The sequence below is a fragment of the Callospermophilus lateralis genome, chromosome 3, assembly GCF_048772815.1.
Source record: "Callospermophilus lateralis isolate mCalLat2 chromosome 3, mCalLat2.hap1, whole genome shotgun sequence".
Taxonomy (NCBI): domain Eukaryota; kingdom Metazoa; phylum Chordata; class Mammalia; order Rodentia; family Sciuridae; genus Callospermophilus; species Callospermophilus lateralis.
This window is the reverse complement of record NC_135307.1, coordinates 197,300,279-197,327,111: the sequence shown is the minus strand read 5'-3', so window position 1 is coordinate 197,327,111 and position 26,833 is coordinate 197,300,279. Positions and strand designations below refer to the sequence as shown.

At 55.6% G+C, this 26,833-nt stretch overlaps 2 protein-coding genes across 4 annotated transcripts in view; one reads left to right on the top strand and one right to left on the bottom strand.

The window, feature by feature from the left end:
• Tcfl5 (transcription factor like 5) overlaps positions 1-6,416 on the top strand; it is an 18,070-nt gene extending 11,654 nt beyond the window's left edge. For 2 of the 3 annotated variants that reach the window (XM_076852095.2, XM_076852094.2), the window contains exon 6: positions 5,636-6,416. In XM_076852095.2, the coding sequence (XP_076708210.1) occupies positions 5,636-5,758 (123 nt within the window). In that variant the 3' untranslated portion in view covers positions 5,759-6,416. Of the gene's footprint in view, positions 1-3,431; positions 3,875-5,635 lie in introns of those variants that run through there. The other variant, XM_076852096.2, reaches the window with a different exon arrangement.
• Positions 6,406-26,833, bottom strand: Col9a3 (collagen type IX alpha 3 chain). The gene is made up of 32 exons (XM_076852093.2): positions 26,750-26,833; positions 26,232-26,300; positions 25,354-25,389; positions 24,740-24,811; positions 24,130-24,183; positions 23,530-23,565; positions 23,272-23,295; positions 22,975-23,028; positions 22,674-22,727; positions 22,307-22,348; positions 21,123-21,179; positions 20,643-20,696; positions 19,922-19,975; positions 19,699-19,752; positions 19,476-19,529; positions 18,942-18,995; positions 18,226-18,279; positions 17,580-17,633; positions 17,428-17,481; positions 17,049-17,093; positions 16,912-16,965; positions 16,763-16,816; positions 16,201-16,254; positions 15,987-16,058; positions 14,819-14,854; positions 14,118-14,162; positions 12,109-12,141; positions 11,769-11,915; positions 11,575-11,629; positions 10,955-11,137; positions 8,496-8,573; positions 6,406-7,139 (listed from the first exon to the last, which is right to left on the bottom strand). Exons 1-32 carry the CDS (start codon positions 26,813-26,815, stop codon positions 6,949-6,951), a joined length of 2,043 nt encoding a protein of 680 aa, XP_076708208.2. The 5' UTR covers positions 26,816-26,833; the 3' UTR covers positions 6,406-6,948.

The window sequence follows — 26,833 nt, the reverse complement described above, 5'->3', positions numbered from 1 at the left end:
CTGAGCCTTTTCATTTGAGACGGGGTCTCCCTACGTCACCTGGGCTGGCCTGGAGCTTGGGATTCTCCTGCCTGCTCTTCTTGAGTCGCTGGGATTGCAGACATGCCACTGTGCCCAGCTGTTTCTGTCTTACCTGTTTCTCACATTTATTTATCATATTGTGTTCAGTAAAGTGGCTCTATATAAAAGAGTAATTTTAAAAGTTTGTTGAGACTTCCAGTGTGACCTCTTAATGTAATCAATTTAAGACGGTTCCATTAATTATTAGAGACAGTGTGCATTCTCTCTATAGAATTCTACATGTTTATCAGACTGGGCATATTTATGTGCTTATAGACAGAGCCTTTTCATGTTGCCCAGGCTGACCTTGAACTCCTGAGCTCAAGCAGTCTTCCTGCCTCAGCCTCCTGAGTAGCTGAGAGTGCAAGGGTGCCACTGTGCCAGCTCAGGCTGAGATGAGCGAGAGTCACACCTCTTCTGTCATTCTCCTCTGTCAGACCTGTTTCCAAGACCAGTGTGGACATTTCCCCTGATTGGATTTGTCAGAGCCCCTGAGTCCTCTGGGCATTTGCTGAATGTTTACTCAACCGTTATCAGGTACATACAAATGCCTGCTGTCCTGCTTCCTCTGAGTGGGTTCTTTGTTCACTTTGAGGTATCCTTCTTTGTTTTTTTTAACCCTTCACCTTTAACTCTGGACACAGATTTCACACTTTTCTTTCTCTTAGTAACTTCCTGGTATATTTTCCAAGATATACTTAGAACCATCTTTTTTTTTCCCCCTCTAAGGAATAGATTTTATCATCAGAATTATAGTTGCAAATATAATATGAATGTTTACTTTGGTCAGACATCATCTCAAAATATTTTGATAAATTATAAAAATCCTTTAAAACTCAGCTGAATAGATGCTGATTGTGCCGGTAATCCACAGCTTACAAACTGGAACATGCTGCTCGTTTTACTCCTTCACACCTGGCTCCGGGCCTGCTGGTCCAGGGGCCTTCCAGAGTCTAGCTGAAGTACAGCATAACCACCCTGCCCACTCCAGGATGCAGGCCTCATCACTGGGAGAAAATGTGAGAAATGTGAGAAATCAGTATTTCCTTCTTTTTGACTCTCATGTAGTTATTAAAATTCTACCTGGCCAAATATAGGCAAACAGTTTATATTTCACTTTAGATGCAGGCTTACAGAAAATGTGGTTGATTGGAGGCATCCCAATGCCTGGTTTCAAGACACGCTGCAGAGCCATAGTAAGCAAAGCCACATAGTACTGGCATAAAAACAAACTCATGGACCAGTGGAGCATAACAGAACCCAGAAGAGAACCCACCCATGTGCAGCCAGCTGAATCTCAACAGTGCCAAAGTTATGCATTGGAGCAAGGACATCCTCCTCAACAAACAGTGCTGGGGACACTGGCCACCACACGGAGGAGATCAGACTTGGCCCCCATCTCTCATCCTGTACAAAAAGCTACTCAAAATGGATCAAAGACGAAGATTCAAAACTCTGCAATTATTAGAAAACAGGAAATACTTTAAGTCAGCTGCATAGGCAGTGACATTCTGTATAGGACCCCAAAAGTACAGGAAACAAAGCAAAAATTGACACAGATGGGATGACAGCAAACTAAAAAGCTTCTGACAGCCAAGGAAACAGTCAACAGGTAAAGAGGCTGCCCACAGGATGGAATATGTCCAGCTCTTCATCCGACAGGGTTAATAGCAGAATATGCAAGGAACTCAAGAAACTTAACAGAAAGTGATTCAACTGAAAAATGGGCAAATTTCTTCTTTTCAAAAGAAGAAATACAAATGGCCAAGAAATATATGAAAAAATGCTCCATATCACGAGATATCAGGGAAATGCAAATCAAAACTGTAATAAGATACTGTCCCACCTTAGTTAGAATGGCTATTATTAAAAAACAACAAATACTGTCAAGATGTGCAGAAAAAAGAACTTTTATATGCTGTTGGTGGAAATGTAAATTAGTTACAACCACTATGGATAATAGCATGGAGGTTCCTAAAAAATCTAATAAGCTGGGCATGGTGGCACTTGCATGTGATCAGTGAGTTGAGAAGGCTGAGGCAGGGGGATCCCAAGTTCAAGACCAGCTTCAGCAACTTAGTGAGACCATCTCCCAAAAAAAAAAAAAAAGGCTGGGTATGCAATTCAGTGGTAGAATGTCCCTGGATTTAATCCGCAGTCTACAACCCCTCAGAAAACAACTTGAAAATAGATCTACCATGTGATCCCGCTGACCCACTTCTGGGTATATATTCAGAAGAAATGAAATTAGCATATCGAGGAGATACCTTCACACCCATGTTTATTGTGGCACTGTTCACCATAGCTGAGTTGGAATCAGCCTGGGTGCCCATCAACATGCATGGATAAAGAGAATGTGGTCTATATACACTGTGAAGTATTATTTAGTCATAAAAAAGAATGAACATTTGTCATTTATAGCAAAATGGATGGAAGTGGAGGTTGTTAAGTAAATACCCAGACTCCGAAAGGCAAGTACTGCAGGTTCTCTATATAGAAACTAAACAATTTTGACCTGAAAATGGAATTACCAGAGATTGGGAGGTGGGTGGGGGACAAAGGGAGGCTGGACTTGATCAGTGTACCCTGAATGCATGTCTTCAAATATCACACTGAACCCCATTAATATGTACAACTAGTGCATGTTCATAAAAATAAACTTTTAGGGCTGGGGATATAGCTCAGTTGGTAGAGTGCTTGCCTCACATGCACAGGCCCTGGTTTCAATCCCCAGCACCACAAAAATTAAAAATAAACTTGTGGTTCATCTTAAATTGCATTGTAAAGCCTCTTGAAGTTTTGGGAGAAAATTAGAGTATTTATATGCAAATATGGCTTCTGAGTGTAGGTGATAGTTGCAAATGACAGATTGCTTTGGTTAAATTCTCTTGGAGTATGATTAGGTGGAGTGTTAGAACTACTGCAGATGATCCTGAAGCTAAACTGGTGGCAGCGGGGCACCTATGTTGCTTCTCCTCCTGGCCTTGAGTCAAATATAAACTACTATAATTAAGCAAAAAGAGACACAATTTTAAAAAGGCTTGAGTACACCTTTCTCCATAGATGCTCATGAGGATGCCAGTAATTCTGCTCCGTCATTAGACAACTGCACATCAGAATCAAAGAGGAGCTTCATCTGGTTGGCTATTATCAATAAGCAGAAAGTAACAAGTGGTGACAAAAACATGGGGAAATTAGAACCCTGTGCCTTGTTGGGGGCAATGCAAAACGGTGCAGCCACTGTGGAAAAAGAGTATGGTGGCCTCTCAAAAAGTTGAACAGAATACCATATGCTCCCCAAATTGCCAAGTAGAACCTGGAAAGAATTGGAAATGGAACCCAAACTGACAGCTGTCTGTGAACTTCCACAGCGGACTTCTCCCAGAGGCCTCAAGTGGAGCAGTCTGAGTGCCATCAGCAGATGATGGTGAATGAAGTGTTCTGTGTACACCCAAGCTCGGCCAGCCATTAGGAGTGAAGTCTGACACCTGCTACACACAGTGCCCTCTTACCAAAGAGTGCGGCTCTCTGGGGACAGGAGCCATGAAGAGGTGGGAAGTAGACTGTGGGTGCCAGGGGGTGGAGGTCAGTGTTTAATCAGGACAGATTCTGTCTGGAATGATGGAAAAAGCCAGTGGTGATCCCTGCAAAATGAGACGAATGTCCTTGACACCACAGAACACTTCACATGGTCACAGTGGAAACTCTGTGTATTTTACCACAATAAAAAACATGACCTGGGCTGGGGATTGGCTCCAGCGGTAGCGCGCTCGCCTGGCATGCGTGCGGCCAGGGTTCAATCCTCAGCACCACATGCAAAACAAAGATGTTGTGTCCGCCAATAACTAAAAATAAATAAATAAATAGATATTGAAAAAATTCTCTCTCTCCCTCTCTCTATCTTTAAAAATAAAAAATAAAAAACAATAAAAAACATGACCATCTTGGGGCTGGGTTGTGGCTCAATGACAGAGCACTCGCCTAGCACATGCGAGGCCCTGGGTTTGATCCTCAGCACCACATAAAATAAATAAAACAAAGGGATTGTGTCCAACTACAACTAAAAAAAAAGTCCATTCTAATTGAAGCCAAATTATACTCTATGTATGTATGACATTTCAAAACACACTCTACTGTCATGTATATCTAAAAAGAACAAATAAAATCAACCTATACTTGAACAGAGTGCTATGCTTTAAAAAAAATAAAATGCAAATTTCCAAGTATGGGGTTGCAGACATAGCTCAGTTGGTAGAGTGCCTGCCTAGCATTTGCAAGGCCCTGAGTTCAATCCCCAGCACCACCAAAAAAAAAAAAAAAATCCAAATATGGGTGCTGGGGTGGTGGCTCAGTGGTGGAATGCTCGCCTAACATGCACAAGGCACTGGGTTCGATCCTCAGCACCACATAAATGTAAAATAAAGATATTGTGTCCACCTAAAACTAAAAAATAAATATTAAAAAAATCCAAATATGCACAAAAATGGAGAGAATAGAATAATAAACTCCCAGTCCCTGGAACTCTGTTCCCAGCGTGACTTTGTTCACCCATTCTCCTGTCCTCTCGGTCATTTTAAAGCAGTTCCCAACATCTGTCTCACAGACTCTCCAAGAAGCAAAGGGCTGTTTAAAATGTAATCACCCGTCAAAATCATGTGAAATACAGCCATTCCTTGACACTGTTTCTGCCCAGTCCTCCTGTCAGCTCACAAATGTCTTTCCAGCTGGTTTAGTTGAATTGGGATCCAAATATTCATTTGCTTGACAGCACTTAAATATATTTTAATCTAAAATAGTTTCCAAGCCCTTTCTCTTTTTCTTGCCATTTATTTATTGAAGAGGTGATAATCTGTCCTGTTCTCTGTAAATTTCTGCACATTCTGTATTTTGCATATTCATGGCGGTGACTAACATCCTTTGTTGCCTGTATTTCTTGTAAACTGTGGCAAGGATGGGCTCTGTGGAGTCCAGGCGGGAGGCCTGTGGCACTGTCCCAGGGCTCTGTTTTGTGAGGCTAAGAGTGCCCTTGTGCCCAGGTGGACCATTAGAATTGGGGCCTTTGGAAGAGTGTAGAGCAGCAGGGTGTCAGGAGCAGGGACCACTGCTGCCCTTGCAGGGAACAGCTCCTCGTCGTACCTCGTACAGAGCCATCTCAGTGACCACACCTAACACCTGCCTGGCCACAGGACGCTCACCAGTGTGTGGGAGGGCAGGGCCTGCCTTTGTTGAACAGTGTAGATGCCACTGTCCATACACTTCAAGATGGTTAAAGTAGTATGTTGTATGTTAATGTGAGTTTTATCACAATAAAACATTATGGCTGCTTTTACAATTTGATCAGACATGTTGAGAATTGATTTCGAAAAGCTAAATGAGAATACACGTACAGGGTGACTACTATTGGGGAAAATGAACCCCTGTTTCTATCACAGGCACCCCTTAAATGGTGACATCTGAAAGCCATGTATTTTGAAGCAGTTTACATAGCTCCTTTTAGGGACCTTTTGTGCCTTTGAAGATAGCACTGTTCACATCTTAAGAATTCAGTACATTAATGATCACTTCTCGACTTTAGGAATTTGAGAGTGTGTTTTGCGGTAAAACTGGCAGAAGGCTAAAGCTGACCAGACCGGACTCCTTGGTGGCCTGTCCTGCACAGGGCAGTCTGCAGAGCAGCCCTGCGATGGAGATCAAGTGACGGACTGAACAGGGACCCTGGGAGTAAACAGCCGTTCCTGCGATGCACGCACCTGTTCCACCACCCTGGAGCTCCACCCTGGTCGCCTGACATGAGAAGGACCTGGCTCGAGTTGATGGGACTCCAGTAGGGACTTTGGGAGCACATTTTGTAAAAGTATTTATCTAGAACAAAATACTTCTCCATTAATGTCCTCTTAGACCTTTTGGGGATGAAGACATCTTGATAATGAGTAAGTCATTTTTCAATTATCTGTCTGATTCCATCATGTTTTTTTAACATGATAACTTGAAAAATTAACATCCTTTCTAATTCTTTAGTCTTAAAAGATACATTGCTTTTTACTTATTTTATTTACATTTTAAAAATGCCCCCTTAGCAATTGGAAGAAGGTAAATTGTTCTTAACTACTAGTTTGGAAATTTTATTTCATTTGTTATATCATCCCCCCTTGTAATTATTTCCAGTCTCATGTACTCTGTATTGCAAAATACAGTACTATTTTAAAACTTTTGCCAAAAAATTTCCAGAGACTTTCTTTAAAGCTACTTTTTTTCCATAAAAAATAAAACATTTTCTCGGTAGATTGCTTAAATGCCCACATTTTCATATTGCCAGTCATTACTTTGCTTGTAATAAACTGCATGTTTGGAGCGGAGTTTCCAGTGCGTGGCTTTATTTATTACGACAGGTGATCCGATAGACCTTAGCCCGGGCACAGGCACCTTCAATAAATACTGTCAGTTGGAGACTCGAGTTTGTACAAAGAAAGCAGGTAAAGCGGATGGACTTGTGTAGAGGGACACAGTACATGGAATTATCTGGTTTTGTTATACCGTAACCTGTCACTGATCTGAAGACTGAATACGTCATTTTATTGGGATCGTGTCGGGGTCTTTACGTGGGTGTGATGTAAACAAGTTGCTGAGTGTCTTCTAGCTTGTGGGTCACAGGCAGGTCTGCACACAGAACCCCACGTCCCTCCAGGCTGGGCTTCGCGTCCTCCCAGAGGGCGTGTGTCTGAGGTATGCTGTCGCAGGTGGACGGCCCCTGTAAATACTGCAGAGACAGGCCGTGGCCATGTGCCAGCCTCCGAGGCCTCCTGGCTGACAGGCCAGTGGTGCCCGCTGCTCCTGATAGCCAGGCCGCGACCCTGTCAGAGCCTCTTGCTCAAATTGCCAAGTTCTCCTTCACGAGCTCCGGGCACCTGACTTTTCTCCGCCCCCTCCCAGCACGGCTCCTTGACAGGCTGAGGTGTCACAGATCCCTGGAGTCCCCTGAGCCCCGACTGCGCCAGGAAGGCCCGGATCACCAGGAAGCCCAGGCTCGCCATGAGCACCATCTCGGCCGTCTTTGCTGATGCCAGGCACACCCTGTGGCCCTGGAGACAAGGAGGCCGGAATTAGAGGCCACAGGGCCTGAGGAGAGGCAGTAGTTCACACTTGCTGGCCACACCAACCCGCCTTTTTGCACTGGTTATCTCCCAACTGTGCAGTATCCCAAGGGGAGGACAGCTGGCCAAGAGGCTGGCAGGGCTCCAGGTGGGTGGGAGGGGCAGGTATAGGGGAGGTGGGGCACAGTCAGCCAGGTGGCGGAGTCTGGGTGGCCCTGAGGGTGCAGCCCGCTCCAGCGTGAAAGGTTCTGCCAGGTGCATGTGAAGAGTGGATTTGGGGTGAGCAAGCGAGGAAGCAGGTGTGGCAGGGAAGGGGCTGCGGCAGCCTGGGGTGGCCTGGGGGGCAGGGGGTGCCCGACAGCCACCTGCAGGTGCTGTGGTGCTGCTTGCAGGTGCTGTCCACCGGGCCACATGTGTGACACTTAAGGCCACACTGGTGCAGGGACGCAGGGTGTGCGAGGAGGAGGGGTGTGGCGGCTGCTCTGCCCCCTGAGGTGTGTAGAAGCCTGGTGTCCAGCTCTAGAGGCCCTGAAGGGCTTGTCATGCCCACACTAGGAGGCTGCGAGGGGCTCAGGACAGGGGGGCTGGCTGTGGCTGGGGACAGTAACACTGCCTCCCTCATCAGAGTGTCCACTTTGAACATTAAAATGGACGCATTCAATGTACATGTGGGTCAATTAGGAGAAAATTCTGTTTGACCAAAATAGATACTAAATAGCTTTCGTTAGACAGGATTTAACCAAACCTACTTAGCTGAAACGGAGAAGGAAGATGTGATGATTGACTGGACTTCTGCATAGTGAAATGCTCTTTCCCCCGTACTAACGACTGAACCCAGGGACATTTTACCACTGAGCTATATTCCCAGCCCTTTTATTTTCTCACTTTGACCCAGGTTCTTGCTAAGTTGCTGAGGTTGCCCTCAGACTGGCCATCCCCTTCCTCCCTCCCATGTAGGGGGTCACAAGCCCCCAGCTGATGCTAAAGTGGTTATTCAGGGAGTTCCTAATCTTGCCTCTAAGAATGCTTTGCCAAGCCAGGCACGGTGGCCAAGCCTGGGGTACCTGTGGCTTGGGAGGCTGAGGCAGGAGGATCTTGAGTTCAAAGCCAGCCTCAACAGCTTAGTTAGGCCCTAAGGCAACTTAGCGAGACCCTGATGAGACTCTGCCTCTACATAAAATATAAAAAAGGGCTGAGGATGTGGTTTGGTGGTCAAGCACCCCTAGGTTCAATTCCAGATTAAAAAAAAAAAAAACCCACAACATTTCCTTTTAAGAAAATGAGACATGTTCATAACCCCAGTATTCCCCCATGTAAACCCTGTGAATGACAGTGGCCTCCTACCTTGGAGCCCCTGGTCTCCAGCAGGCCCGTCCAGCCCTGAACCTGCTGCACCCTTGTCTCCTCTGTCACCCTGGCTTCCTGCGAGGAGGGAAGACATAGGTGCATGGTTAGAACCGCTGCCACAACCACACAGTGACAGTGCTGGACCCCACCTCATCACAAATAGGGGCCACCTTTTACAAGCTTTTTACTGCAGCAGAGCTCTTCAGGGAAGGGCAGGTGTCCCCACCTAGTCTGCGGGCAGCAGGAGCCTCCTGACCTCTGGCAGCCACTCTTATGGCAGCTGTTTCAGCAGTTGTGTGTTCGTTTGGCAATCATGATTTCTGTATGACCTTTGAACTATAAGTGACCTAAGTGATCTAAAATGTCCTTAGTTGCCGTACTCAAGTCTTAGGTGTCTGTGTTGGGTCTGTGTGAGCCACGGAGACAGAGGGGTGTATTAAAACCTGTCATGACAGAGGTGTGTCAATACTGGCCTCGTAGGATCTGGAGTCGGGATGTTGAGGGCACAGTGACCCCAGGAGTCTACCCTGCAGACTGAACCTTGGTTAGTGCTGCTGCGCCGTGAGGCAGAGGCTTTGCTGTGTAGGTGTGTCCCTGTGCCGACGGTGCGGACACTGCCTCTGTTCAGCTGTGATCTGTGGATGCATCTCAGTGCTGTAGCTGCTGTAGTGGATGAGAAGCCCAGGCAGGCCAGGCGCCATGGCGCAGCCTGTAATCCCAGCGGCTCGGGAGGCTGAGGCAGGAGCCTCGAGTTCAAAGCCAACCTCAGCAAAATCGAGGCGCTAAGCAACTCAGGGAGACCCTGTCTCTAAATAAAATATAAAATAGGGCTGGGATGTGGCTCAGTGGTCATGTGCCCCTGAGTTCAATCCCTGGTACCCACCTCCCCCCAAAAAGAGAAGCACAGGCAGGACTGGCAGTCGGTCCTGAGCCATCACTGCCATCCGGTGGGGGACGGCCCCATGGCCCTAGAGTTGCAGACTGGCCTCCCTGGCAGGGCAGTGGCTCCAGTGGCCTGGATATGCTCCAGGAAGCTGTCTGCCTGCTGTGTCCTGGTGGGTTGCTCCCACCCTGCACCCTGCTTGCTGGGAGGGCAGTTGGAGGCACAGCCAAGGCCCAGTCCTGAGTGCATGTTGTGAACTGCACAGTGACCTCCGGACATCCCCAGGTCTGCTCTGCTGATGGAGACAGAGACGCCCAGTGCAAGGTGCAGAAGCAAACTCTGCAGGGTTCGCCCTCCTTCAGACAGAAACAGGGCTGGCCCAGTCCCAGGGACGTCCTATGATGCCAGTGTCTCTTCTGTGGCCTTTACTTTAATAACACTGCAAACTGCTTTTCTCAGACTCTGTAAAGGTGATTATGTGGTGTTTGAATTTTATTTTCCCAAAACTCTAGAAGAAATTTAGGTCTCTGCTTGGAGAGAATCTTATCTGGCCTGTTTGTAAAGCGTGCAGTTTCTTGTGTGGCACTAGAAAGCATGAGAAAGTCATGGTCTAAGGTGACCAAGGACAGTGTCTGGGCCAGCAGCAGCATGTGGTCAGGTGAATTGACGTGTTTGCCCTCTGTGTTGAGTTTCCTCAGTCTCTAGGGATCCTAACAAGTGAAACGTCACTGCTGACTGGAGGATCTCCCACTTGCTAAAGCATTTACGATGCATCTCAGATGTGAGAAAGGACCTCAAAAAAAATCTCCCTTTGGAACGTCCTGAGCTGTTTCTGAGAAGCAGAGGCGGCTGGTCAGCTGCTGGAATCTGAGCTTCAGACCCTGACTGGCCACAGGCTAGAGGCTTCCCATGAGCATTCCAAAATGGAAAGGGCTGTGCTCTTGGTGCCCAGTTCACCTCAGGGCACCTGGGCCCGGCCTCCACTGCCCACATAGGACCTGTGCCTCCTGCCCAAGTTAGGACTTTCTGACTCTCAGGATTCCTGAAGTGGAAGAGTCCTGAGTTTTTATTCTCTCCTTTTGCTACAAGACACCTTCCTGTTGGCAGCCCACCTTAAGTTGTGTGCCTCCAGGTATAGGGGGGCTGCTGGGCATCCACTCTTCAAACTGCGGTCCACCCCTCCCCACCTAATGTTGTTCAGATGGTGTTGGAGAAAAATATCACAATAAAAAAATGTCCTAGTTCCTGCAGGATTGGTGAGGAATTAACTGTGCTGGGCCCTGAAGGGGTGAGGGTCCAGCCTCCAGGAGCCACCCTGGAGGACCCACACCTGCTGGCCAACGGCTGGACATTCTGTGTTCTCACAGCACTCTAGATAAGCCCTGCTGCTGGGGGCCTGGACATGTCCCCACCAGGCTCTGGGCTGGTTGAGGGGAGCTCAGCCCAGGCGGGCCTGGCCTGGGCTGCCCTTGGGTCCTCCTGTGCCTCCAGAGGGGACGCCTCAGTGTGGAGGGGCAGCTTTCATACTGTCTGGGTTTCCTTACGCAGCTGGGACAGTGAGTCCACTACTCACCTCTGGGTCCAGGGTCTCCCAGCTCCCCTGTGGGACCACGATATCCAGGGGGTCCTCGAGCACCAGGGTGGCCGATGGAGCCGGGAGGACCTGGGGGCCCTGGGGGGCCGGCTGGACCAGGTCGCCCGATGGAGCCTGGTGCTAAAGGCTTCCTCAGGTGCGCTGCTAACTGTGCGATTTGCTCTTTTGGAAGACAGGGACAAGCATCAACTTCAGAGGGATCAGACACGCTCACGGACAGCATGAGGAAGTTTTTGCATACTGACTAAAAGTGGTTTTAACTGTTTTGGGGGACCTTGAGGGCTACATGGGAGAACCCCCCTTCCTTGGAGTGCCTTCAATTCTAAAAATCACAGAAGCAAAGAACGGCCACTGGGGAGCACCTAGGGAAGTGTCCCTCCAGGGCACAGAGGTTTGTCCACCGCACACGGCACTCAGCAGACACCTAGGGCATTTTTGTGTGCCACCAGGCCGAGCCTCTCCTAGTACAGAGGCAGGAGCTCAGGTGTGGACACCAAGGATCCAGAGGTGGGGTGGCAGGGGGTGACTGAGGAGCAGCAGGCTGCATGGACCCAGGCTCTGGGACCCAGGGGCAGGGAAGGGGACAGCAGGGGACATACCGCTTATCATTCCCCCACACAGCTCTCTGATGCGTTGCTCACTGGCTTCTTTCCCCTGAAAGTCACCCCCCAGATCATCAGCCAAGCGGCAGCATGCTGGCAGGCCCAGGACCCCACCTGACGTTTAGCAAACACACCATCTAAACCCACTGCCCACTGCCCGCAGCACCAACCGAGAAGAAAGAGCCACGCACCGGAACTCCAGGCTTCCCAGTGATGCCGGGAACACCCTGCACGCCCTGGAAGCCTAGAGGACCTGGGGGCCCAGGGACGCCCTGGACTCCACTCGTGCCATTGGGTCCTTGGATGCCTTTGGGGCCCAGCTCCCCTCGATCGCCAGCCTGTAGAGAAGCAGGACAAACCGAGGGCTGGACCACACCTGGCCCACGGCCAGGAGCTGCCACCCCAGTGGCTCGGAGCAGGGAGCATTTTCACCATCTCACATCTGGGCAGCACCCTGCGGGGCAGCGGTGCCGAGGCGGGTGGGCTTGTGGGCTCCGGGGACCTGCCGTGGCAATGCCTGCGGGCACTCACCTCTCCTTTAGGTCCAAGGGGGCCGCTGGGACCCTGCAGAGAGAACATGGTCAGTGAGTGGGAAGTGACTGCCAAGGAACCCGTCTGGCACATTATTATTATTTTTTATTTTTTTTAGTTTTCGGCAGACACAACACAACATTTTGTATGTGGTGCTGAGGATCGAACCCGGGCCGCACGCATGCCTGGCGAGCGCGCTGCCGCTTGAGCCACATCCCCAGCCCTATTATTATTTTTTAAATATTTATTTTTTAACTATAAGTGGACACAATACCTTTTTATTTTATTTTTATGTGGTGCTGAGGATTAAACCCAGTGCCTCACGCGTGCCAGGCAAGCGCTCTACCTCTGAGCCCCAGCCCCAGCCCCTGGACATTAAGAGTCAAGGAAAAAATTAAAAATCATCTACAACCCATTAAAATATTACTGACAGGTTTCTTCCCTTCTAACTTAACTTTTTTGGCTGGGGATAGAACCCAGGGGACCTTTGCCATTGAGGTACATCCCTGGACCTCTTTAGTTTTCATTTTGAGACAGGGCCTCACTAAGTAGCTGAGACTGGCCTGGAACGTGTGGTCCTCCTTCCCCAGCCTCAGACCTGCGGGGATCATGGGGTGGTCACTGGGCCAGCCCCCTGTATTTTTCTACGTGTGCTTTGCTATTGCTGAGAGGTCATTCAGTCTTGATGTTTTTAGTAGCTGCATCATATTCTCTTGTTGTGGTTTGCATGTGAGTGTCCTCCAGAAGCTCACATGAGAGTCAATGCAAGAAGGTTTAGCAGAGGCACTCCTCCTTGGGTTGGGACAGCCTTGACCCAATCAGGGAATTAATCAAATGATGGGATCAATGCGTGGTGGCTGGAGGCAAGGGAGGGTGCGGCTGGAGGAGGGGGCATGGCGGCCCGGCTTCCCTTCGTGTCTGGGAGTGGAGCCTCTCTCTCTTCCTGGTCACCATGTGAGCTGCTCCCTCTGCCACTTTTCCATTTGATGTTCCGCCTCACCTCCAGCCCCGAGGAACGGAGCCGGCATCATGGACTGAGACCTCGGAAACCGTGAGGCCTCAAGTAAACTCTTCTTCCCTAAATTGTTCTGGTTCAGATCTGTCAGTCACAGGAGTAAAAAGCTGACTCAAACACTCTGATACCCATTCTTTGCTGTGTTTTCATTATTTTTACTACAGTATCCCAACTGATACTGATCTGAACATCTCTGTCCGAAAACTCCGGGTCCTTCTCCAGCCGGGACCTACAATGATGGTCCCAGGTCCTAACCAGACAGCAGGTGGACTGGGGCCTGGCCACCCCTCTGTCCACACTCAGAGCTGACTGCCCATAGCCAAAGCCAAAAGGACTGAGGGAGAGGGCCCTCTGCGCTTGTGGGCTTTCCAGGGGCAGCTCTGTCCCTCTCTGACCCACCATCCCGTCAGTTTCAGGGCGGCTGGGTGGGGCGATTTTTGGGATTTCTGGGCTCCTGCTTATCAATACTGTTTAAGAATTTGCCAAAATAAATGAAGCACCTCTAACGAGATGGTCTTGGCTAGAGGAGTGAGAGGTCATGCTGGGCTGGCGGTGTTACCTGGGAGCAGGCAGTTTCTGCCCCCAGACACCAGGGCAAGAAAACTCAGTTATAGCTTGAGCCTGGCCACTGGAAAGCCAGTACAGGAAGGAGAGACAGGAGCCTGAGCTGGCAGGTGAAGGAGCTCACCTTAGGCTCGGCCTGAGTCCTCTCTGGGAAGCGGAGTCTGTACTGGTTAGGCCCCAGCTGTGGTGGATTCCCCCGAGAGGCACGGAGGAGTGACTTTCACAGAGCAGGTCACGGGTGAGGCCCATCTCAGTATGCGAGCACCCACACCAGCCAGGCCCCGCCCCTCACTCCAAGGGTGGCCAGTGCCCAGGCCTTGGTGCCCAGGGGACACTGCACTTCTCCCCATGCTGCCCAAGACGCTGCTGGTTCTTTTGCTAGGATCTGCAGATACTGACTTTGTCCAAACAGACTAGTTGGTTCACTTACCAGCTCGCCTTTGTCCCCAGGAAGGCCATCGGGACCCGCAGTGCCCTGCAATGAGTTCCAGCCTTAACAGCAGCTCTCCTCACCTTACGCTGCCAGCTCGCAGACATCAGGTGTCTAAAGTCATCCCTGAGATGAGGCACCTGTCTGTGAACTGGTTCCACGGCCTCTGAGAGCCGTGACCCAGCCAGGGACAGAAGCTGAAGGCACATGTTTGCCTAACGAGGCTTTCTGTGCCGGGCAGAGCTGTGTGTGGTTTTAGATGGAAAGGCCCCGGCAGCGTCTGGCATAGGATGAAGCAGGGTCTGCAGCAGTAGCCACAGCCCCCCACCCTGAGCTTCTCCAGGAGAAGCAGGTGCCTTTCAAGTGCTGCTGGCCGCAGGGCAAGAGCCCAGAGACGCTTTTGCAACACTAGTGTTCTGCACCGGAGGCTTCTGCCACTGCACCCAGGGCTCCACAGCATCTGTGCGGCCAGGGGTCTGAACCAGGAAGGCGGCCTGCTCCACCTGGGGCTGGTGCGCAGAGCTGTGGTCACTTGCTAAGCAGGAGTGGAGAAGATGAGGAGGGGAAATGAGACCCAAGGGAGCCGTCCAGAACCCTAAAAGCAGTCCCAGAGCCAAACAGCACGGAGCCACTGAAGCCGGAGGACTTTGGGATTGCACTTTGGCAGGACTCAGACCTGACCTGACCTGGCGCTGGCTCACCTGGTCTCCCTTAGGGCCTGTGGCACCTCCCGGGCCCTGCAGAGAGAAGGCGGGAGTTAGGGATCCCAGGAATTCACACAGGGCTCCTCGTGGGGAGCAGCAACACCCCCCCCTCACTGGGCACTCAGCTCTGCTCTGGCCTCGGTCCCTGAGTGCCAGCTGCCCCTGCGCCCCTCGTCCCCTGGTCCTGGTGGAGAGTGGGTCCTTTAGGGTGGTGCTGGTGGTGACCATGGATTGGGAAGCCGTCACTGCACATGCAGCCCAGGACAGTGTCATCCCGGTGTGTTTGCTGAGGCAAAGATCCTAATTGTCTTCCCATCAGGTTGGAAAATTAGGGACATGTCTGGGAATTGCTAGGATTTCCTCTTTAAAAAAAATCCATTTGCAAAGTGTGGGAACCTATGGAGGTGTGAGAGTGGCGGCAGGGAGCCAGGACCTGCCCACCCCCTGGGACAGCCCGGCCCTGCAACCCTCTCCAAGGCCCCAGTGTTGTCGGCAGGTCCCCTGACCTCTGCAGTGTCCTGTCCAGAGGCTAATGAGGGGCCCCTGACCTACTGTGTGGGGGAAATAGCTCCCTGCCTCTGAAACCAGGGCCGTGTGCATACTCTGGAAAGGGCTCCGTCTCTGCCCACTGGGATAGCCTAAGGCAGACCTGCTGGACCCCAGGGACCTGGTGGAACAGCCAGACCAACCCAAGCCTCTTCCCTTGGCCTTGGGAACTGAGGCCTTGCCCACCAACGGGGAGCACGCCTTGCACCCTGAGCCATGGCCCTCACGAGCTTATATTGTCATCGATTTCAAGACTGGCAGGCAAAGGTCTTGGAAATCTCCACTTGTTGGATCACTGTGTTCAAACTTACTTCACAGCAGTGTGACTCTTGGCCAAACCCAGCCTCAGCTGGCACCCTCAGGTGGTGCAGGGCATGGGTTCTGGGCCTCCACCTCACACCTTGCCCCAGTTACTGGGTTGTTCCCCCGCCACACCTCCCCCTGGGGCTGGAGGCTCCCTCTCACCCACAAAGAATGTCACCACCCAGGCGAGCAGAGTGGGCTCTGGAGAGCCCTCTGGCAGCTGGGGGCACTCTTCTCGCTGCCTGGATCCAACGGGTAGTGGTAATGGCCACTGGGGTACAAGAGCAGCGCATCACCTGCCAGGATAGCCACTTACCCGGTCACCCACATCGCCTCGGAGACCCTGGGGACCTGGAAGGCCGGGGTCTCCCATGCTGCCCTTCCGGCCCTGTGGACGAAGTTCCAGCCCGTGGGTGCCCATGGGAACTTGGCCAGGATCCCGCTCCTGCCCGGCCCCCCAGGGGTCACTGCCCTGGCCTGGGTGTGTGGGACACTGCACCAGGCCAAACTCCCACTCCAACACTACCCACCTGGAAGCCTCGCACACCAGGGGCTCCCGGAGGGCCTTGTGGGCCAAGAGCCCCCTGAAAGACAGAGTGTGAGCGGTGCCTCGAGGCCCAGAAGTCCCGGAGGGGACGCCGGAGCCTCTGACGCCTGGGGAGCCCAGTGCTGCCTTCCCATGCAGCTAGGTCAACATGGGGCTCGTCCCAAGTCATCTGAGGCCACGCTGCTGGGGACAAAAGTAGGGCACCTCCTGGCGGGGGACAAGTGAGGGGTCTCGGAGGCCCTATTTGTCAAGGCAGACGCTTGTCAGTCACAAAAGGCCACTGCTGGCCGGCAGTCCCTGGGCAGGCTGGAGGCTTAGGCACCTCCACTTGTACTTGCTGGGTTCTAAGTTGTGCATTGGCACAGAGACCCGAGGATAGGGCAGCCCAAGCAAGCACCCCCGCCCCCGTGGGTGAGGGACCAGGAGTTAGGGTCTCTATCTCTAACATCTCCAGCTTTTGTGAGGCTGGCCCATCAGTACCCCCATAGTGCCACCCTGTCCTGCTCAGAAGCCAGCGCCCACTCCTCCGGGCTGTGCCCACTCACCGCTGAGCCCCTGTGACCAGCCTCACCACGCTCCCCAGGCACGCCAACATCTCCCTGACCAGAGAGAAAAGGGTATAAGGGCGGGTCCCAAACACACGTCAGGGAGGGGCAGGGTTCCGTGCACGAGTGGGGAGGACCTGGGTACTCACAGGGACTCCTGGCTCTCCGGAGGGGCCAGCCTCACCCAGTTCCCCAGCTCTACCCTGGAGAATGGAGGGGAGCCTAAGGCCTCAGCCTCCCAGGACAGGACCCTGCCTGCCCCTCACCAGAAGGAAGCTGCACATACCGGTTCTCCCTTCTCGCCCTTGGCGCCTGCGCGTCCAGGGAGGCCCTGCAGGAGAGAGCTCCCAGTTAAGGTGCCGAGTCCTCCCGCACTCAGGCAGGGGCCAGGCCACCTCTGGCCCTGCAGACCCAAGGGTGGGCTCTGAGCTTCCCTTGCCTCTGGAGTAGTGTCCCTTCAAGAGCCCAGGCAAGGCCCACAGACGCCCTGCAGTGCCCAGGGATGGGCAGAGGTACACTGCATGTCCCCATGCACATGAGGACACAGGCCTAGACACCACAGGCCCCTGTCCACAGGTCCCACTGGACACCAGGGCTAAGCCAGACCCCAGAGAGTACAGCTCCCACAGGAGCCAGCCTGACCCCGCCCCTGCTCAGGCACTCACCGGCAGCCCGCTGGGACCCTTCTCTCCTGGGGCTCCGCTGCGACCAGCCTCCCCCTGCCAGGACAGCAGTTGGGATGGGAGGGAGACAGACGCTGAGGCCTCAGGAGGCCGGCTCTCCCCAGTCACCCTCTCCCAGCCTGCCAAGCACCCACCTTCTCGCCGTCGAGTCCTGGCACCCCGTCCTGGCCATCCTTGCCTGGCATGCCCTGGGGACAAGGGACAGCGTCAGGCCTCCCCTTCCTCCACAGCCCTGTTCCCCTCAGGGCAGCCTCTTCTACCCCCTGCAGTGGGGTCTGTCCCTGGAGCACCTGGGAGGTGCTGTGCTCTAAGGACCGGGAAGGGGATGTGACAACCTGTGCCACCCTCACAGACCGGCCCAGGGAGAAATGCAGGCTGGCGTCACTGGCCAGGCAGAGTGCCCAGGACACTCGGGCACCCCAATCCCACCGGCACCCCTCCTGCTCATGAGCTCTGCAAGCAGACGAGCCCTGCCTGGTCCCTGGGCTCTGCAGGCTGCGGTGGCAGAGGATCTCAGGCGGGGGCAAGAGGGAACGCAGGGCCGCTGGCCGTCCAGCTTTACTTTGTCGAGAAGGTAACAGCCAAGGGTTAGACCACGCATGGGCCCTTCTGGGAGGGACCCCTGTCTGACCGTGGTCAGGGGCCTGCTGGGCTGTGCACGGCCAGCGCCATGAAAGAATCCAAAGGCAAGGAGAGCCCAGCTGGGAGCACAGCAGCGCGGCCTCCTGCCGGCTCCAGGGCCACCTGCCTGAGCAGGCTGCGGCAGCCACGGGGACTCACCGGCTCGCCAGCTGGCCCCGCCATTCCAGGGATCCCTTTGGGACCGGGTCTGCCCTGAAGGACACAGAGGGGTGGAAGAGCAGCAGTTGGCACCTGGGGAGTCTCCAGCCATGGCCCTCCAGGCACGAGGCACATGCTCTGGGTGGGGGCAGCCACCCAAAGACCGGGGTGGGGAGAAGACTCTCGGTGGTGCCATGGACGCTGCAGCACCCCAGGACTCCCAGCCCCTCGGCTTCGCAGGCGTGGGTGGAAGTCGCCGCAGGCAGGCACGTTGGGCACCGTCCGACCCTTTGGCTCACTTCAGGAGAAGCCCGCCTGGCTCAGGACTCACACACCTAGACCGAGAGCAGCTTTCTCCCTTGTTCCCACTACACGGCTGAGAACCTGGGCACTGGGGACTGTGCTCTGTCCGGGGCCCTGCACCGTGTCCCCCTTTGCGCCCCTCCCTGCAGCAGCAGCTGCCTCCTGGGGTGGGCCAAGGGCTTCTGTGCAGGCTTGGGAGGGGCTCAGGGGCAGGGGAGGGCTGCGGTCCTTCCAGGGCCAAGCCCCAATGTGTCCAGCAGCTTGTCCCCACCCATTCCCAGGTGACAGCCTGGAATGGGGAGGTCCCCGAGACCCCATTCAGGTCCCTCCACATGTACCCCCACCCCTGACACCAGCTAAGACTAGATAAGATTCGTCCATAAAAGACTAGAGAATCAAAGTCTGCTACTTACAAGGTCACCTTTGGGGCCACGGAAACCTTCTGGGCCCCTCTCGCCTCTGTCACCCTGAAAACGACAAGGAGAAGAGGGAAAATGTTGATGTCACAGAGAAGGCAGGAGAGCCAGACTGACGTGTGACCTGATGGGAGCCCTCCAGGTGTGGCCAGAGATGGCCAGACAGATGCTACTGGGGGTCCTGGGGGGTCAGAGGGAGGACCCGCTTCGCCTCCAGGGAGACTGAGGGGGCAGATCTCCTACAGAGGTGGACCTCCCATAACAAGTTCCTCAGGTGTCCCCAGCTGCAGTAGGGCTCCCAGGTATGCCACAGGAACCCTGCACCATCCCCCCAGGGCTGTGGCCACCCCCCAGGTGTGCTACAAGCCCACCAAGACGTGCCCCTGGGACAGCAAGCCTGGGGCTCAGCCAGCCGCAGCAGGGGAGGTCTCTCCGAGGGGACAGGGGAGGTCTCCGAGGGGGCAACGGCAGAAGGAGAGGCCAGAGGGCCTGGGCCTACACGGGGCCCCTCCACTCCAGACGCACACGTACCACTTTCCCAGGTGCTCCCGGAACCCCAGGGGGGCCTCGGAACCCAATGGGACCCTGCAAAGGACAGCGGGCATTGGGATTCTTTTGCAGGAATAGGGACTCAGAGGGAGGCCACAGCCAGTCAGTTAGGCACGTGGGAAGAGCCCAGTGCCAGCTGCTGAGCACCTCCAACCCACAGCCACCTGGGCCAGCCTTGGCACCTCACAAGCCCAGCAGAACTTACCCGGTCCCCAGGGGGCCCAAGTGGCCCTGGAAGTCCTGGCAATCCTCGGGGACCCTGTTGGGAGAGAGCTGGAGCTGCACAGCTGGAATGCACCTCTCCGGGCCACCGCGGGCCTGGCTCTGGGGGAGCTCGGTGCGCACAGTGGAACCAGCCCCTCTCCTGTGCTGACTGTCCCCAAGTCTGAGGGCGGCTGTCTGTGGGGCTCCCGTTCTATTGGTCTCACCTGCAGCCCCACGGTGCCTGGGATGCCAGCAGGACCAGGGGGGCCAGGGTCACCCTGCAATGGAGAAAGTGGTGGTCAGGGGTTCATCCTGGCTCTTCTAGAACCTTCCACTGCCCTCCAGGGCCCACCAGAGCCAGGCAGTAAGGGGCACTGCTCCCACTTCACATATGAGCCAAGAGGCTGAGTGAGGGTCACTCACCCAAGGCTCCAGAGAGGTCATGTGTCACTTTGGCTTTGCCCCTCCCCGGGCTGGGGCTGGGGTCTCTTGTGGCACAGTCCCCTGGCCCTTCCAGACCCCCCCTCCTGGCTAAGTAGGTGTGGCCCCTACCATCATGCACCAGTCCTCATCTGGTCATTCCTGCCACACTAAAGGGTGTCCTCGACCTTGTTCCCAGCCGGAGGTGAGGAGGGGCAAATGCCCTCTGTCAGCAGGGGCAAGGACTGCTGAGACCTCTTCAGGCCACGTGGGGCCCAGGCACTCAGGTACCCTCCCAACCCCAGGGGAGCTTTCACATGAAGTCAGGCTGGTGGGGGTCTGTCCAGGGACCCTGCTCCAATCACCAGTTCTGACCAGCCAGACCTGTCTAGGGGACAGACACAGCAGGTGTCAACTGGGGGGGAGCCTGTGAGGCTGTGCCACCCTCCCCTGGTGAGTCCAGGCCCACCCCCAGCCCAGGCCAGGCCCTCCAGGGTCAGTGCCCGGGCACAGTCAGCAAGGTACCTTCTCACCATCCTTGCCGACTTCTCCCTGCTCCCCTTTGTAGCCCGTGGGCCCCTGAAAACAAACAGAAATCATAGCCCCCAGACCCTTGGGCACCCTCCTCAAGCAGCACTGAACTGAGGCCTATACAGCCAGTCAGCCCAGGATCTAGCCACAGTAACACCACAGCATTCAGGACCAAAGACCCGGGCCCAGGTAGGGGAAACAGGCCTAAGAGGCACTGTGACCTACCAGGGGACCCTGGGCCAGCCCTGTTTCCCTCTCTGGGCTTCCTCTGATCACCACAGTCCAGGCCCAGCCCAGCCACACCAGATTTCAGCATGTTACTGGGGTGGAGAGGGTGGGATAGGGGTTCCAACACCACTTTCCCCCAGTGATGCCCTGGACCCCCATATCCCTGAAATCCCCCAGCCACGAGGAGATGCCTCTTGACAGTGGGGAGGTGAGCTTAGCCCAAGTCACCCTGCAGCCACCACTCACCTTGAACCCTGGCATTCCTGGGGGACCTGGGGGACCTGGTGGGCAGATGGCAGGGCACTGTTGGAAGACAGAAGAGTCAGACCCCAGTCCAACAGGGCAGGGTCCCCAAGAGAAGTAAGCATCCTGAGGGGCCACGTGGAAGGCCACGTGGAAGGCCACACCATCGGGGGACTACGGATGAGCCCAGACAAGGATGAGCCCAGACAAGGCGTCACTCAGGGCCGGCCTTGGGCTGTGGCGAGGGGTTGCGGCGAGCCCAGCCATGGCTGGGGGTTTCCCTCCCGGACGTCCAACTTCTGAGCAGGTGCTGGGTTTCCAAGCAGCCATTCACAGGCGGACTGCTGGCTCCACCAGAGACCTCATCCTCTGACCAGGTGCTTGGTGGCTTTTAGGAAAGATGCTACCGTGAGCCCAAGCAACAGGTATGACGCTGTGGCTTGAAGGCACCCTGAGCCGGAGGCAGGGGACCCTGGGAGGATATGTAGATTTCTAGATCATTCCACACTGCACTGGGCAGGCTGGGCAGAGATGCAGAGCTGGTCCTGTCAACTGCCCACTGTGGCCCGTCCTTGTGTCCAGCATTCTTGTGGGGAAGAACCCTAAGCCCTCCCTTCCAGGACATGACCTGGTCAAACACTCCACATACAGGCAGAGGGACAGCTGCAAACAGCCCTCAGCGTTAGCCAAAGGCATTATCACTTTCTCTCCATGGAAACGGGTACTCGTACTGCACACAGCTCACAGACAGAGAAGCAGACCCTGTGCCCCAGGCTCAGGACAGGGCTCAAAGACCAAGGTAAAAGTCCGTGACGAGGGACACACTGCCTGCCGTGCCCAGGGCAGAGCGGCTGGTGCAGGACTGAGCTCTCATCTGACGTGACTGCAGTGATTTGAGCTCTGCATCACCCCACAAGGCTAGTGGCTTTGTGAGGGACAAGCAGGTCCAGATGGTGGCAGGGCAGGGTGGGGAGGGTAAGGGTGGGCCCCAGGTTATTCCTGACCTGCCCGCACTGAGCGCCCTGTCAGCAGGGAGCTCCCTTGGGCCCTGCCTTCCTGCCATGCAGAGCGGGGCATTTCCCAGAGGCAGTGCTGTGTTGGGGGTCCCCAAGATGGCGATCGTGGCCAGATGCTTCCCGTTAAAGCAAGCACCCCCTGCCCCCCTCACAATGGCCACAAGTGCCCACCTGCAGATCTGTAGCACCTTCAGGGAGGACCCCAGGGTGTCCCTGAAACACAGAAGGAGGCAGCTGAGTCCACCTGCCCCCCCACCCACTTTCACCATGACCTCCCCCACCCATGAGGCTGCGGACCCCTCATCCCATCTCCCAAGTGACAGTGCTATCTGGACCATCCTCAGTGCATGTGACAGTGACAGAAACCACCTGTCCTGGGGCAGGGGCCTCAGATTCTGGCCTGGACTTGCCCCAGCTTGTTCCTGGGGAGTGGCTAGCATCTCCAGTGTCATGTGGTCTGGGTGAGGGTCCAATCCACACTTGTAGGCTTCTAGGGAAGCCCATGCCTGGGACCTCAGGGCCCCTACCCAGTACTTACGGGAGGTCCAGGAGGTCCTGGGGGGCCAGGCAGGCCTGGGAGTCCAGAGGGTCCCTGGGGAGTGATCATGATTCAAACAGGGCCAGCCCCACCTGAGTGAGGGGACCAGCTTTGCCCAAGGACAGGGACACTCCCAGCTCCCTCCTCTCCCTGGACAACACCTGCGCCGGCTCAGCCTTGCGGTGTCCTGATATCTGGGATGTCCCCTTGCCTGGGCTCTGTCAATGACCACAAGGAATGGGGAAGAGGGACAGGGAGCCCTGCAGTTGAGTCTGGACTTATGGGCAGGGGAGCCACTCACCGGGGGACCACGGAGGCCGATGCCACCTGGGAGGCCGCTCACTCCTGCCTCTCCCTGGGGAGTAAAGAAGTGAGAGGGAGGGGCCTGCACCCAAGGAGCCACACGGGTCCTGGGAAGGGACCCCCCAGGCCAGTGTGCTCTTTCTGAAGGGACAAGGGCTCTGGGTATGGGTCATATCCTGAGAAGTTCCACCCCTGCCACAGTTTGGGACACCCCAGCCCAAGTGGCTCTGGGTATGGGGACAGCCCTGGGAGCTCAGCGGCCTGGGCAAAGGCCATGAGGGTGTGCAGTACTCACGGGGGGTCCAGGGAGGCCTTTGCCCTGCAAAGCCAAGCACAGAGTCAGAGCACAGGATGGGCTCGCCCTGCCACCCCAAGGCAACAGAAGGCACCTCAGGGCATTGGTGGCTGGCCCAGGAGACCCCCGCAAAGGGCACAGCCTAGGTAGGACCCCAGGACCCCACTCCAGGGCCCAGCCTCTAGGGGAGACCACAAGGGGCAGCTTAATAGGTCTGGACGCTCTGGCTCAAACCCCCACAGAGAGGACAGTACTCACCCCCAGCCCGGGTGGCCCTGGAGGTCCTAGATTTCCCTGAGGAGCAAAATGGGTATTGGTGGGCCTGTCCCCCCCGCCGCCCCAAAGTCTGATCCAACTCCTCCAAGGAGGAGGAACAGGGACAGAAGTCCCTTTCACGGAAGACCAAAAAGGAAAAGGGGCTCTGCTGCCCCAGCAGCCTGGGTGGGATCCTCTGCTTGCTGTTCTGGTGGCCAGGACAGCACTCTTCCTGCAAAGGCTGCTGGGGGCTCAGCCACCACGGGAGTGCAATGCCAGGGCTGGCACCAGCCAGGCGGAGGCACCCCGAGCCCCTTCCTCCAGGAGGTGACCCTAACACCAGCCCCAAGAGGCTGCTGGCACCTCAGGCCTCTGCCCTGCGAGGCCACAAGTGCTGCAGCTGGTCAGCCTGCGGCCTCCTGCTGCCGCATCCCCTGCCTTTGCAATGACAGGTCTGCAGGCCCTGGGAAGGTACAATCTCTGAAGCTCTAAGAGTCACCACTCTTAGAACTTCCAGCCCTATGACCTTGTGGGCATAGGAAACTCCCCCTGGCAACCACCTGGCCAAGGGTCATAGCTACTGGACGTGGGGCAGGAACTTACCCGTTCTCCAGGGGCACCTTTGGGTCCAGGGGGTCCATCCCGCCCAGTCAGACCCTTGGGAGGGAATAGAAAAGGGGATCAAGAGACCATATGGGAAGCACTTGTCCCCCACCCCCAAAACAAAAATGAACACAGATCTTCCCTTCACTGAACCGAGCCCAGAGGTGACAACCCTTGGACTGGCTCTGCCGTCTGTGGACCTAGCTCCCCCAGAGCTGGGAGGTAGGGGAGTAAGTGGGGAGCCAGCTGCAGGCCCTGTGGGGACAAGCTGCTCAGACTCTGGCCTCCTGAACCTGGAGCCCAGCCTCCAGCCCCCCTCAACCTCCAGGGCCAGGCTGGGGTGAGGAGGCCCCCGGCCAGCACGGGCAGAGGAGCTTGACAATGGGTACTTGTTCCCGCGTCAGCAAGAGCTGGCAGGACCTCCAGCTCTGCTGTGGGCTGGCTCTGTCCCCCACCAGGCCTGGCAGGGTCTGGGCCGGGGCCAGGGACCCCTGTGGGGACTTCTGGAGACTTGTGTCAGGACTGGGTTTCCAGCCTGAGCAGGCCCAGCGGGGGGACACCAATTAGAACGTGACCCTTAGTCTGCGAGGAGCAGGGGCTGTACACTCACGTCCACACCAGGCAGTCCCGGCAGACCTGCCTCTCCTGGCTTCCCTGGCTTGCCTGGGGTCCCTTTTGGTCCCTGAGCAAGAGGAAAGGGCAGACTTGTGAGGAGGGTCCAGCCTCAAACCTTGGTCTTCAACAAGGAAGAAATGCCGGGTACCACCTAGGCATCCAGGAATGGTGGCCCCAGGAGGACTACCCTCCCCATCTTTCAGTCCCAACAGTAGTAATTTACCTGGTAGATCCAGGTTCCCCACCCCAGGCCAGCAGCCCGTATGGGACTGCCAGTGTTTCCAGTGCCCTCAACCCTTACAGCTAGACGAGGTGAGGGGCCTGGGGCAGCTCCAGGCTGGGGAGACCATCAGAGCTGCATTTGTCCCCCTTGCCTGGCCTGCCTGGGCACTGGCCCAAAGAAAGCTTCCAGCCAGACCCTGCCTCCAGAGACATCGAATCCCACACATTCTCCTCCCACCCTCTTCCTGGCTCCAACCCCCACTCCAGCCCTCTGAGGCCTCTCCTAGGCCCAGCATGGTGGGACATGGCGTCAATGACCTTCTGTTCTCTGTGTCTATCCCTCCAGATGGAAAGAGGCTGCCCCTCTCTCCAGCTAAGGACACTCACCGGGGGCCCAGGCAGACCTGGAGGACCAGCTTCTCCCTGCAGAGGGAGAGAGGCCAGGGTTTAAGTGTGAGCCCAGGACCCAGGTGCCCAACCCCAGTAAGAAGGGTATTGGGAGGCCAAGGCCCTGGGCCACCTAGGATGTAGTCCAACATGGCCCCAGAACAGCTGCCCTGTGGTGGGGGAAGGGAGGCTTATGGCCATCAAGGCAAAGCCTGCTGGAGACTTGCAGGGAGGCTGAGGAGGGGTGGTGAGGGGCTGTCCATGTGGCTCTCTATGGCCCTCCCAAAACCCTGACAGGGAACAACAGGTGAGGATGGGCCCTATAGGGATCCCTGCCCTTCCTGGAGGTGGCTGGCTGGACAAGGGAGGTCTTTATCCCGGACCATCCCAGCCGCCAGGAGCTGCCCCAGTAGGCTGTGCCTCCCCAAATCACTGGGCTCACACTGGCCCAGGATACCAAAGAGGGTGCCATCTCTGGGGCTAAATGTGTCCCCGAGCCCCTCCAAGACTGGCTCCAGCCCCCAGCATTCTAGCTCTGGTCCAACAAGACCTACAACCCCCATCTACCCAGAAGGACAAGCCCCACACCAGCACAGAGCCCCAGGGCCCATATCCCACAGAAGCACAGCCCCTCAGGAGACCAAGAAACACACCTCATGTCCACATTTCTGGCCCCAGGACCACCATGCTACCCCACCTCAGGTTCTGCCCGGAGCAGGAACAAGGGGTGTCTTTGTTCCTTCAGTCCAACACGGGCACTGGCTCATCACCCTGTATGGCCCCAGCTCTGAAGGTGGGACTTGTTTTGTCTCCATCAGGAAGGCTAGGACCAGAGCTAGAGTGCAGGGAACCCCCAGCCAGCCCACCCCCCAACTCACATCGATGCCATCCTTGCCCGGCTTTCCAGGTGGCCCTTGGGGGCCAGGAGGGCCTCGAGGTCCTGCTTTCTGAAATGTAGAAAAGTCATTAGAGAGGTATCCCCACCCCACCCACCGCAGTCCCTCCAGCCTGCTCAGGGTACAGGGTCCCTTCTTCCCCTCCAAGCAGCTCTGGGGTCTGAACTAGAGCCCACCACCCTGCGGAGCCTGGCGCCAGCAGGCAGTTTAGCCACTGCATCTCTCTGGCTAGGAGTGGTCAGGAACAAAGGCGACATTATGCTTCCAGCCCCGTGGCAGCGCTGGCAGCAGCCGGGCCAGGCCGGCGAGGGGTAGGCGGCCGCCAGGGCTCATGTCGGCGTCGGTGGGGCTCAGCGGCACTCCGCGCCCGCGGCGAGGTGGCCGGTCCGGGGTGGCGCGGCGGGGGTCGTGCCGGGTCGCGCGCCTGGACCTCCAGTCTTAGTCCCAAACCCTCGACGGCCCTTGAGCGGGTCGAGCCGGGGCGGCCGCGGGCTGCTCACCTGCGCCGCGGCGGCCGCCAGGAGCTGCCCCAGCAGAAGCAGGGCCAGGGCGGGCGCTCGGGCCATGGCTGGCTCGCACTCTGA

Excerpts from the sequence above, each read along its gene's own strand:
- Col9a3 (XM_076852093.2), bottom strand. The coding sequence starts at position 26,815 with ATGGCCCGAGCGCCCGCCCTGGCCCTGCTTCTGCTGGGGCAGCTCCTG. Across the intron at positions 16,255-16,762 it reads CTGGTCACAGGGGCTCAGCG|GGGGCTCTTGGCCCACAAGG; the intron begins GTGAGTGGGCAC and ends TCTGTCTTTCAG. Across the intron at positions 14,855-15,986 it reads GAGGCGATGTGGGTGACCGG|GGCCCGGGAGGTGCCACAGG; the intron begins GTAAGTGGCTAT and ends TTCTCTCTGCAG.